The sequence below is a fragment of the Haliotis rufescens genome, unplaced genomic scaffold (genome assembly GCF_023055435.1).
Source record: "Haliotis rufescens isolate VD_foot unplaced genomic scaffold, xgHalRufe1.0.p SCAF_44, whole genome shotgun sequence".
NCBI classification, from domain to species: domain Eukaryota; kingdom Metazoa; phylum Mollusca; class Gastropoda; order Lepetellida; family Haliotidae; genus Haliotis; species Haliotis rufescens.
In genome coordinates this window covers 550,467-563,945 of record NW_025964157.1, presented here as the reverse complement: position 1 = coordinate 563,945, position 13,479 = coordinate 550,467, and the positions used below count along the sequence as shown (strand labels likewise).

Below are 13,479 nucleotides of genomic sequence, written 5' to 3'. Positions count from 1 at the left end.
CCCCCGTCGTGATATTGCTGGAATATTGCTAAAAGCAGCATAAAACCATACTCACTCACTCACATTTTTGTTTGAAAAACCTAGCAATGCAAGAAAGGTGCTATTGTTTTAATCACCTGTCAGCCACTGTTTCAGATACATTGACTAGGAATTATGTGCTTTTCAGTTGGAATCCATCAGAATTCGTGTTCGTGAGTCACACAAGTTTTTCTGAATGTAACTGTGGTTAAGTGAATTTCGCGATCGGCTGATACGCAATGATTTTATCTAACAGTTGTAATATACAAAATCGTTTTATCCAGTAGTTGTAATATACAGGTACCAGTATGTTTTATTTCAATAGCATATTTCTAGTTTTGTTGAGTATGTGTATCACTAGGATTGATTTGTCTGCATATTTTAGTTTTAATGCGTATTTGATGCAGCTGGACAGGTTATGAACAGGTGTGCAATCTTACGTCATGACTTCAGTTGTCTGCATGCTGCACATTTTCTTTCTCTCACTTTCTGTCATCAAGTTCCTTTTGTACCATAACAACTGTATTGTTTCACTGTAAGGTATCCCGAAGTCTTCCTTTTATTTTTCTGGTATTTCTATTATTTAGATGGTTCATGAGTAAGTTAAACTGCTTCTCCTTGGTTTTGGTTGAAGATGTAAAACCCGGGGCTAATGTTTTTACACTTTCAACCAAAACAAAGGACTGTTAAACTATAATATAAAGTTCACCTTCCATACACGCTGAAAAGATTTGGGTTACAATTGGTATTCAAATTCAAATTCAAATTACGCATTTATATAGCGCTACTTATCCAGACATACTGCCTGCTCAAAAGAGCGCTCAGTCGTATGCTCTTTTGAAGAGGATGGTCTTGAGTTTTGATTGAAAGGTGTTGAGATCTTCAGATCCCCTGACATCAATGGGCAGTGCATTCCATAGAGTTGCACCTGCTTTTCGGAAGGTTCTGTCGCCATATGTTCTGCTGGTTGGTGGAACAGCAAGCTGTTGTTTGTTTGCAGATCTAAGTGTTCGGCCAGGTTGGTAAAGGGCAGTGAGTTCCTGGAGGTATACTGGGGATAGCCCATGGATCGATTTGTAGACAAACATGATCAGCTTGAACACGATCCTGAGTCTCACAGGTAGCCAGTACAGCTCTTTCAGGACGGGTGTAATGTGTTCACACATTGACTTCCGTGTGATGAGTCTGGCAGCAGTGTTTTGCACACGCTGTAGTCTATCCAGATGCTGCTGCTGGATACCATACAGAAGACTATTACAATAGTCAAGTCTTGATGTTACAAATGCATGGACTAGGCACTTGACTGATGCTGTGTCTACGTATCTTGCTATCTGTCTGATGTTCCTGATGTGAAAGTAAGCTGTCTTGCACATACTGCTTACATGGTTATCCAGACTGAGTGTTGAGTCAATGATCACGCCTAGATTTCGGGCACAAGAGTTTTGCTCAACCGTACAGTCCCCAATTTTCAAACCAGGAAATCGTACAGGTATTCAGCAACCTTTGCTTGTCTAAAGTGACTAACAGGATCGGGTAGTCAGGCTCGCTGTCTCAGTTGATGCATGTCATCGTATACCATGAGATCGATGCTCACTGAATTGTCTGGTCCAGACTCCAATATTTACAGACCGCCATCATTTAGCTGGAATATTGCCTTGGAGTGTGGCCTTTAAACAACAAACAAACAAACACTGATTGTGACACTGACTTAGAAGGTCAGTCTTAAGTTTCTGGTAGGTATATTTGGAAGCAGGTTGACCATAACACAATATGATTAAGTGAATACACAACATGGAATTATGATAACGATTTATTGACATTTTGTACAGTCTTTACAACAAGAATGTGCCGATTGTGTACCATGTACACTTTGTGTTCCTTAAAGAATATCTTACAAAATCAACAAAACAATAATATAACATTTCAGCACTTGATAATTTGTTTCCAAGGGGCAATGGAAGCATTTGATGCTTGTGTACTCCTGACAACCTGTAATCTGTTAGCACTGGAATAACATCCTTGGTTAGGGTAGCTAGCATCGCCATGAATAGGCCTGTTACATACCGGTAAGTCTTGTTTTGGTGGGGAGGGTAGGGAGGGAGGATATAATTTGTAAATATTTGACTGGGAAAAATCTTTATTCTAATACAGCCCTGCACCTTGAAGGATGAAAAGATGGACTTGTTGTCATGGTGACCACAGCTAGGTCCCTCTACAAACCTTACACACCAAGAAAAGCAAAGTGTATGCAAACAGAATTGGGTGCAAAAATGAAATTTGACTTCAAATTTGTTTATCTGCTTTAAAAATACCAGAGAATTTGGGGGAGGGGGGAAGAAGAAACAAATGAATTTTTACAAGCCTCCTCAAACCTGGTGATGAACTTTGGTCTGTCAACACCAACAAATGCTAACACACCATGACATCACTGAAATACTGTTCAAATGGCGTTAAATGAACCCATTTTACTATTTCCAAATACAGTATTAAAACCCATTGGTCACTCGGGTGAAATATGGTCAGTTATTTCACTACACCATGCAGTACAGGGAATAATTTTCAGAAAGGCACATCAGCTATTGTTGTCCTAAGATCTTACTTTTCGAGCGTTGGTGAATTTATTATCTGCCTCACCTGGGTATTTTCAATGGATATGAGTTTCTCTTCCACAAAAAGCAAATTATTAGTACAGATCTAGGATATCCAATAGGGCAATGAATTTGTTTTATAAATCTATAGCCAAGGAAAGGGGAGGTCACTCCCAAGATCCACCACGGCTCAAACGGTGATCCAGTTCCAAATGATGTATACACTGTGCCATCTTAGAAAAAAGTCATGATGTAACTCAGTGTTTGTTATTTTTAGCTAAGCTTCGTCCCTGAAAAGGTAGAACACTGAAGTAAAATGTGAGTGCATGAATCAAAAAGTCAAACATCAGAATAAACAAAACATCAAATTAGTAAATAAAAGAGTCATGGTTGAATTATATAAACTGGTAATAAAGTAAAATACAGATAAAATTATGAATAACATGACAACTTAACTCACTTGGATCTGAAATATACATACAGTCATGTTTAACACTGACCTACGAGTATAACATACACTTCTTTTGTTACAGGGGTGGGTCGGAGGTTCTTATCCTTTTTTTCCTATTTGTAATCCCAACCTCCTCTAGTGAGTATCAACAGAACGCCTCATTACAAAGTACCATCCCCCCCGATACAAATTATCAAATCCGGTAATAAAGTACCGTTCACCCCATTACAGAGTACCATTCACCCCATTACAAAGTACCACACCATATTACAAAGTATCACACCCCATTACAAAGTACCATACCCCATTACAAAGTTCCATTCACGCCATTACAGAGTATCATTCACCCCATTACAAAGTACCACACCCAATCACAGAGTACCACTCCCCATTACAAAGTACCACATCCCATTACAGAGTATCATTCACCCCATTACAGAGTATCACACCCCATTACAGAGTAACACTCCCTTATTTCTAACTGATATGTGACCTGAGGGTCATGGACGGAAATAACATCATCTTACAGAATAGCTTGTTCCCTGTTGAAATTGGAATCGAATATTTTGGTTCAAGTTCTTATATATGTGTAACAGCTTAAACTGAACAGGGTCTGTGTACTAGGGTCTTTATTTAACAAGGTCTGTCTTTAACAGGATCTGGGTTTTGAATGGGGTCTGTATTTAACAGGATCTGGGTATTTAAAGGGATCTGTATTTAACAGGGTCTATATTTGAAAGGGTTTATATATTTAATAGGGTACTTGTAATAGGGTATTTAACAGGGTCTGTATTTATCAGGGTCTGAATATAAAAGGGTCTGTATATCTCAGGGTCTATATGTAATAGGGTTGTCAGATGAAAAAACATTTGAGTAAGAAACAAAAGTCAAGAAATCTTGTAAATCCCCTGAGATAAATGTATGTTTCCTATTCAGAAAAATAATTACGGGGTTGTGTGAAAAGTTCACATGTTAATTCCAAAATAACAGTTCCATTTGGCAATGTGATGTTCAACCTCCTTTATGAAGACAGTATTGGCGCTTAAGCCACTTAAAAATGGTATGTATAAATTGTAAAGGACATTTGTTTGTATCTTAATAAAACTAATAGGGACTTAATTTCAACACAAAAATCAAAACTCTTTTCCTGTTATGTGCTTGCTACATTCTATTTTCAGAAAATGGACAAACAAAGTTGTGTACACATTACATACACTGCCTGGATCATAAAGATCCATTATTCTGGTATTAACTGCAGTTGACACTTTACTGAGGGCGAGGGAGGTTGTCATGATTGAAACCAGAAAAATAATCTTGGAAATGACATGCAAACTTTTGACACGGCCCCCATGGTGGCATACCATACCAATAAGGTGGGCCGACTGTATGTATAATGTGTCATGCAATAAATTATGTTGTTGTGGAAACGTGGAACATGGAAATCAAAATATCTGATATTAAGTATATAAGGACATTGTTCAGTTCATTAATGAATGATATATGTTACGCAGCTTCAGGATGCATTGAATTGCGTCCATATTACATTAATACATGTAGAAGTCAATCATTTATTATCATGTATTATTGCAAACTTATTATGCAAGAAAAATATTATACATATACTACATTATGCAGTGTATTCCTAAAAATATGAATGTAAAAAAAGACAAAAATATAAATAATTCTAAGCATGAATCGGGGAATTATCAACAATGCTACACCCAGGACAGAAAGAAGGCTCTTGAAATAAAAATGAAACAATCCAGCTGATAAGTAGGGGTTGAATTAAACCAAGTTTTAACGGCGCACAGATTGTTTATAGGATCAAGGTCATCCCTTATACAAGGCTTAAAACGTCTGGTCTATTAACTTCTTGAAAACGGCTATTATACCATACCATTGAGCAATTCAGTGTTTTGGTCCCATGCGTCCTCCATACACACACTTGTCATATGTACACAAATATTATTTGTTACAAGAAATAAATATCTTTACATCATGTATACTATTTACATATAAATATTCAAAACTGTCATGATCATGGCAAAATATGCCTCAAATTAGCAAATAGGAATTGTCCATGTTCCCTCAATGTTCTTACTGTGAGTATACCGGTATATTACTATGCAGTCAGGCAGCCAAATCAGCTGACATTTTATAGTCATTTAATACCTCTAAGTACCCAGTCAGATCAGCTGTTATAATCTAAGCAGTGTTACAGTGATTTGATACCTCTAAGTACCGAGTCAGATCAGCTGTTATAATCTAAGCCATGTTACAGTAATTTGATACCTCAGAGTAACCAGCCAAATCAGCTGTTATAATCGAAGCCATGTTACAGTGATTTGATACCTCTAATCACCAGTCAGATCAGCTGTTATAATCTAAGCCATGTTACAGTGATTTGATACCTCTGATCCCCAGTCAGATCATCTGTTATAATCCAAGCCATTTTACAGTAATTTGATACCTCAGAGTAACCAGCCAAATCAGCTTTTATAATCGAAGCCATGTTACAGTGATTTGATACCTCTGATCCCCAGTCAGATCAACTGTTATAATCTAACCTATGTTACAGTGATTTGATACCTCTGATCCCCAGTCAGTTCAGCTGTAATAATCCAAGCCACGTTACAGTGATTTGATACCACTGATCCCCAGTCAAATCAAATATTGATTTTAAAACCTAACATGTACTTGTTTTGCACATGATTAATTTTAAAAATAAATCCCCCAAAACATATTAAATGTCAAGTTTCCTTATCACTGCATATTTCCGATTTGGGGTACAAAAAATATATTTTGCTAATAATAAAACTGAACCAGAGTAGTGGTGATATGATAAACAAGGAATAGTTGTCCTGAAAATAGCTTGTGTCACACAGGTAGCAACATGATCAATTTCAATACCGTCAGTGTGATTGGTCGTCCATAGGATTACTTAACAAAATAAAAACATGTGATAACCATATCAAAAATGAATTCAAAGTAGATTAAACTGTGAATCATGAATCATTTCAATAATACTTAAGGATTGACTGTGTATTTTTTTCGGTTCATTGAGGTATGAATCGAAAAACCGATGTGCAAACTGTATGAATACGAGGCCTGATAAGTTCAAGAAGATACAGGTGAGCGGATAGGGAATTCCCTCCACTGTACCCTGGGATTCCCCGACATTCCGTAGTGATAAAAGTAGTCCGCTTCGGTGGGCATGGCTTAATTTTCTACATTCATTGGGAAATGAATGCAATAACACGTGACCAATTCAGCTAATCAGAATGCAGGAATTTCAATGCACACAACGAAAATTTAATTATTTGACATTGAAAACATTATGGCATATTGTATTGCTATATCAAAGTGCCATGTTTGTCTTCTAACTCACTAAAAACAGAAAGTATGATATCTGATACATGTATACTGGTCAAAAGAAGTTAAGGGCCACCCAAGTCTTTCATATAACTATAGTTAATCTGTCAAGGCTCAGATTAACTAGAGCAATATGAAAGAATCAGCTGGGCCTTAACTTCTTTTGAGTTGTATATAATTGCTTTGTATTCAGCCATTAAATTTAGGAATTATTATTTCATGTGTTGACAGACAGATGGCGAGTGCATGTGTTCACAAACAGTGAGCGAGTTTGGTTTAACCTGGTTTTGAACAGTATTTCTGTACCATTTTCTATATCACGTCATGTCAGCTGGATGTGGGAGGTAAGACTTGGTGACATCCACCAGCACAGTAATGGTGCTGACAAACCAAGGAAATAATCAGGCGGAACCAGGATTCGAACCCACAATCCTAGGTTTGAATCCTAAAGGACGCAACTCTGCATATCAAAATGTGCCCCTTAGCTGACTGGGCCTCCCATACAGAAGTCCTGGGCTGGTTTCCCTGTGTGGACCACTTATGGTTTTCCTCTATGTACCTAGCATTTCAAGTTACCATCAAGCAAATCTTGCCCTCATCTAGAGTTTGCTGTACAGGAATTAAAAGTACCGATAAACCTACTGTCACTATGCCTATTGTATTGTAGGTATCTTCCTATCTTGTAATAACCTCTTGGAAGGCTTTTCTTTCTCCTAGTAAGACCTCATCCTGGGTATGAGGTTTTACTTTTTCCCTTGTAAGACCTGGTATGAGGTTTTACTTTTTCCTTGTAAGACCTGATGAATTGAGTAGCAGATTGAATTTGGAGTTTGTGTTTCAAATGTCCAATGTTGACAAGAAATTAAACTTTTTCATTATGGATGACGGGAATTAAACCTGCAAGCTCACATATCTTACATTGCCGATACCAAATTGCAGAGGAGTCGTGCTTTATCCTTCACATCAAATATTGCGGAAGGTTTTTGTCATCAACAGACAGTAAATTCTTCACAACTAATTCACTCATGCCTGCACTCTCCTTGTGTTTTGTGAAAGTAAACAAGGATATATTATCTGTGTGATGAATATGACTCTTCAGAGGCGGATCCAGGATTTGAAAAAGGAGGGTGCACATAATACCCAAGTCACAAAGTTAAAACTTAAGATGTCTGAAAAATATTGGGTAGGGCTGCACACACAAACCTCTCGATTCCCCAATTCTCTTAGAATTGTATGCCATCCCACACTGAAATGTCGTCTTAGAACGTTAACAGATTTAGTTTGAAGACTGTGTGTTGTTAATGTATGTTTGTCTTGTGATGAACCATAGCGCTGATGTTCCTGATGTTGTCCCAGCTCCTGCTATGAAGGTCCACAGATCTGGCTAATCAACATCTCGGAATATACAGCATTTATCTCCCCTTCAACATGATACACAGTCTGTGAGGACTCGGAGTAGGAGGATGAAAGGCTATGTTTAGATCCATCAGCATTGGACGGGTTATAACTGGTTTTTGTCATGGACACCTGAAAAATGACACAATTGGATTAGTTCTAGGTAATCACTGAGGGTAGAAGATGAATCTTAAACTTACTTATGAGTGAATGAGTTGGGTTCAGTGCTTCCCAAGCTTGTTAATATCTCATCTTTTACAAGATCAGAGGCCCATTCCACAAAGTGATCTTAGCGCTACGACTACTTTAAGAGTATGTTATAGTATGGGAGTTACGTTCACCTTAGCGCTACGACTACTGTAAGGGTATGTTATAGTATGGGAGTTACGTTCATCTTAGCGCTACGACTACTGTAAGAGTATGTTATAGTATGGGAGTTACGTTCACCTTAGCGCTATGACTACTGTAAGAGTATGTTATAGTATGGGAGTTATGTTCATCTTAGCTCTACGACTACGGTAAGAGTATGTTATAGTATGGGAATTACGTTCATCTTAGCGCTAAAATCGCTTTGTGGAACAGGGGCCTGGTGAACTTCCTAATCAGCTAATCAGCGTCAATTCAGTATGCATGAGTGAAACATTCAGGGCAGCATATCTGATTTCTGTTTCTTGAAAAAGAATGTAAACAGGAAGTTCCGAATGGAAAAAAAAATGAGATATATGGATAAAATGTGTGCAAATTGTGAAGTGACATCCCATGGATAACAGTTCTTTGATATCATACAATGAGGTAACACTGTTCCTTCATTGCTTAAACAACATTATGACACTACTCTCATTCGCTTTTCACAATAGCAATATGTGACCTATCACAAAATTGGAATTATCTCACTAATGTGCGACATATAAAGGTTTTATTTTACATTGGCTTCACCTCTTCACCACCCAGTACAAGATTTGAGTTACATAGTGAACACAAAACAAACCAGCAGACATCCCATGAACACCTGATCCTACCGGGTACCCATTCACTGCTGGGAGCACAGAGGCAAATTTCCAACAAGAGCCTAAAGAGATGACTTATTTGTGACCAGGATCAGGTTATTTTATCAGGTGTAGCAAAGTTGAAATCAGTCATTTAATATCTATTTTGTTCATCTGTAATTCATATTTTAAGGTGTATATCAATCTAGAAATTGACGAGTTCCCTAATCACCCCTGGGGAATGTGTCAGACTGACAAAAATCACTAATTACAAAATATCAACAAAGACAATGGGAACCAATCGTGGAGCAAAGTCCCTCTTGAAGTCATGCTTGCCGTAAAAGGCGACTATGCTTGTCGTAAAAGGAAACTAACGGGATCGGCTGGTCAGGCTCGTTGACTTGGTTGATGCATGTCATGGATCTCAATTGCGTGGATCGATGCTCATGATATCAATCACTGGTCCAGACTAGATTAGTTACAGACCGCCGTCATATAGCTGGAATATTGCTGAGTGCGGCGTAAATCAACAAACAAACAAACAAACCCTCTTGAAGTTGTATAACTGTTGTTTCAGTAAGGGGATTGAAATCAGGAGTCAAGGTTGCTAAGAGCAGTCACCCATCCACCTACTCTCTGCCACCAGTGCTGTTCAACTTAACCTCATTTGAGACCCTAGTGCTAGATACAAAACCACATCAAATATTTTGAGTAAATAAATTTTAAATTTGTTACAGAGCTTATTCACTGCAAGCATTAGAGTCAAAGGCATTTATTTATTGACGTGATAGCAGTTGTTGAACTATTTGCTCATCACCAAAACTGTGGGTTTGATTGTTCACACAGATACAATATGTGAAGTCCATTTATGGTGTCTCCTGCCGTGATATTGCTGGGATATTGCTAAAAGTGGCATAAAATCATACTGATCACTCTTGCGGTTTACTTACTCTATGGAAATGGCAAGCACATTTTCCTTGCAAGAAGTCTCTGTATCTCGCCATGGTCATGTTGAACGTATCAACGATGCTGAAGCCACTCTGTCTGGCGTACTTTAGTGTGGCTTGGTTGTGAGACAGAAAGCGCTGCTGCTCTTTCTGAAAAGGGATTTTAAAACTACAAACTCTCCTGTTCAAACAGTGGATATTTTTATATCAAAACAATATCACATGTATAGATTGGTTTTCGACGATGAATCAGCTCTCACACTAATGGCCTTTGATCCATGTTTTTTTACAGTGTCTGCAATGGGGACAAGTTTTCTCAGAAACTACTGAAGTAAGCTTATCTAAGAGATAATTATCAAGACTGAGTTCTAGAATTGGTACCATAAATTATTTTTTCCAGAGAAGGGTCCTTTTGTGTGTATTAATTTCACATTAATCATTTTTTCTGATGACATAAAGCAACCCTTGTCCCTATCTCATCTTAAGGCTTTATAGGACTCATTTTCATAGTTTATATTCACTACTGTATGAACAAACAAAACTCTAATGTGACCCTTGGCAGGGGATAGTTCAATCTCATTAAAATCAGACCTTAGTTCTCGCTACCGCTAAACAAAGATCTGAAGACATATCATTCGGGGTCACGTCAGAACGACCTTTCATCCGGCCAATCAGTGCGTCGCTTACCAGATTATGAAAGTGACAGTCGGAATGTGATTTCTAATCATGCAATCTCGAAAACCTTAACATCCACGGGTATTCGGAATGATAGTTACGGGTTTGACGACTGAATCCTTACAATCTAGACCATCTATTAGCCATTCCAGAATGTTTTTTTGTTCAGGCTTCAAATTTGTAATCGAGAATTTGTCAAAATATGTTTCGAAGCGTAGTCGCCAATTTGAAATTTGTGCCGTAAAGCACAAGAAAGCTGCCTTCTGTTTTCTTGTTTCATATCATATTTCACACCACGTCATTAATAGTATGTCAGATTTGCAGGGAATCCGAGCCATAACCTAATACAATGGCCTCGGAAATATTTGACTTAACCTTACTTTTATCTCAATTGCGTGGATCGATGGTCATGATGTCAATCACTGGATTGTCTGGTCCAGATTCGATTACTTACAGACTTAACTTTACCTTTATAGATTTGTAGATAACTAAAAAAATATTAATAAAGTAATAATCCTCCATCCCTACCTTGGCAGCATTCAACAGGTCACAAGGAACAAGAACCATTTGTACCTGGCTTAATGCGATACTAATACATAGATAAAGAACACAGTAGCGGAGATATACCTGTGACAGACAGTGGACGCCACTGACCGGCTGGTGGAAGCCGGCTCCCAGTCCCTTGACCACCAGCTGGACACCGGTCAGACCCTCCCTGGAACAAGAAGTGCACCATTAGCATACACTAGAGTGTTACTATGGTTACAGTGGCAAGAGGGACACGGGTGGCCCAGTCGTCTAAGGCGCCGCGGTTCGCTGTGCAGAGTTGCATCCCTTGGGCACGCCAGAAACCTATGATTGTTGGTTCGAATCCTGGTTCGCCCCGATTATGTTTCTAGGTTTTTCAGCACCATACCCGTGCTCGTGGGTTTCACCGAAGTGGTAAACGTCTGAAACCTGCATCACTTCGGGCTTTCCTCCCACATTAAGCTGCGCCGTGATATAACTGGAAAACTGTTAAAAGCGGCGTTAAACCCAACTCACTCACTCACTACAGTGGCAAGTTCATATTTTTTGGTACCTACATGTATTTTCTAAACCATAATCTTTAAATGAAAGGGTAAAAACATTCAATTTTCCTGGTTTATTTGAAATTAAAGCATTATCTAGATTTTTAAAGGGACGCCAATAGTAAATTCTAGGCAAAGCCACATCAAATTGAATATTCAGAATGGCACATTCAACCATAATTATCTGCAAAATTACCTCCCTTGAATACCTTCCTCCAAAGGTAAATATCAAATTAAATTAAATGACAATATTATGTCTAATAATGGGATTGAAATTTTAAAATAAACAGTACTTAATTCATTTTCCTTTTAAGAAAAGAACCCCAAGAAATGATTGAGGCCTTCCAGTTTTGGCACAGAGGTGGGGTTATTTGATTTCTATGTATTCTGAAGACAACTAGATTTTCAAAGGGAGGCAACTGGTTGTCAGCTGAATTACCTCCGGAGTGCCTTGATGACAACGTCTATGTGGTGTTTGGCCAACCAATGGACGCCGCCGATTACCAGCACTGTCTTCGTGCTGTTCTCAAGGGGACTATTTCTGCAATAAAGGAATGAATTTGGACAAATATTATACAAGGCAGCCGAAAACAGAAAATATGTCAGTGAATGAGTCCCGAGAATTTATAATAGATAAAATAAGGTTTAACGTTGTGTTCAAGGTTATTGCACTTATAAAGTGACGTGCAGGCAAATGTGTGTGTTGCCACTTGTACTAGTCTCGTACCTATTTTATAGAACTAGCTTACTGAGATACCATGCCACAGTTTAACATATATACTCCACTCAGATACAGTATTCTGACTCGAGCCGACCAGATCTTGTTTTAGCCCCTTCATGCCGAGCGCTGGGCAGGGTAACAACAAGTACCACCTTGTAACGTCTTTTGGTATGACGCGGTCGGGGATCGAAACTCCAGCCTTCCATTCTCCGGGCAGACTCTTACTCTACCCTACCACTAGGCCATGGAGGTGGTCCAGAGTATTGATAATAAAGGTGAGGTGAAATGGGGGTTAACGTCGTGTCCAAGATTATTGCACTTATATAGCGACGTGCATGTACATGTGTGTGTTTGTGTGGCTGCTTGTACTAGTCCGGACTGATGCCGATTTATAGTGCTAGCATACTGAGATACCATGCCGCAGCTTAACATGAATACCCCACTCAGACACAGTATACTGACTCCGAGCCGACCAGTCCTTGTTTTAGCCCCTTAATGCCAAGCGCCAGACAGGGTAACAACAAGTACCGTCTTTTCACGTCTTTTGGTATGACACGGTCGGGGATCAAACCCCGAACCTTCCACCCTCCGGGCGGACGCTCTACCACTAGACCACTGAGGCAGTATATTGATTAAGAAAATAATTGCGACATAATACACTGGATAATTGATGATGCATGTACTACAAGATTGGTTCGAACATTTCACAAATCTCGACCTCACATTGACTTTTACTAAGGGTGAGTCGATTTTGCTTATCGTAAGAGGCGACTAATGAGATGGGGTGGTCAGGCTCGATTGATGCATGTCATCATATCCCAATTGCGTAGATCGATGCTCGTGATGTCTATCACTGGATTGTCTGGCCCAGACTCGATTATTTACAGACCGCCGTCATATTGCTGGAATATTGCTGAGTTCGGCGTTAAACAACAAACAAACAACAACAACAACAAGAAACTGCACCTACTTTTTTATAAGTTGAAAAAGAGCTTTGTCAAAGACGGGTCTGTGTTCGGCCGGCAGCCAGAATTGAGGGTAGTAGGCAAAGCTGAATGTTGTTGTGTTGTTGTTGAGGTTGTTGTAGACCTTCAAGTGGTGCGTCTTGTCCCACTCCAACAACGTGTTGTTCACTCGCTCCGAGATGTAGTGCATGATGCCACGGTTTGTTGAGTCCCCTATGAACAACACCTGGATCACAGCAACAACACACTCTATTATTCAATCAAAAAATTTATTTTTTTCAACTTTTTTTA

At 38.9% G+C, this 13,479-nt stretch overlaps 1 protein-coding gene across 2 annotated transcripts in view; it reads right to left on the bottom strand.

The window, feature by feature from the left end:
• Window positions 1-1,815: 1,815 nt before the first annotated feature.
• Window positions 1,816-13,479, bottom strand: part of LOC124136025 (cadherin-like and PC-esterase domain-containing protein 1) — a 117,055-nt gene continuing 105,391 nt past the window's right edge. For both annotated transcript variants that reach the window (XM_046501772.2, XM_046501771.2), the window contains exons 19-23: window positions 13,194-13,414; window positions 11,942-12,043; window positions 11,060-11,147; window positions 9,761-9,907; window positions 1,816-7,956 (exon numbers count right to left, since the gene is read on the bottom strand). In XM_046501772.2, coding sequence (XP_046357728.2) covers window positions 7,792-7,956; window positions 9,761-9,907; window positions 11,060-11,147; window positions 11,942-12,043; window positions 13,194-13,414 — 723 coding nt within the window. In that variant the 3' untranslated portion in view covers window positions 1,816-7,791. The remainder of the gene's footprint in view (window positions 7,957-9,760; window positions 9,908-11,059; window positions 11,148-11,941; window positions 12,044-13,193; window positions 13,415-13,479) is intronic.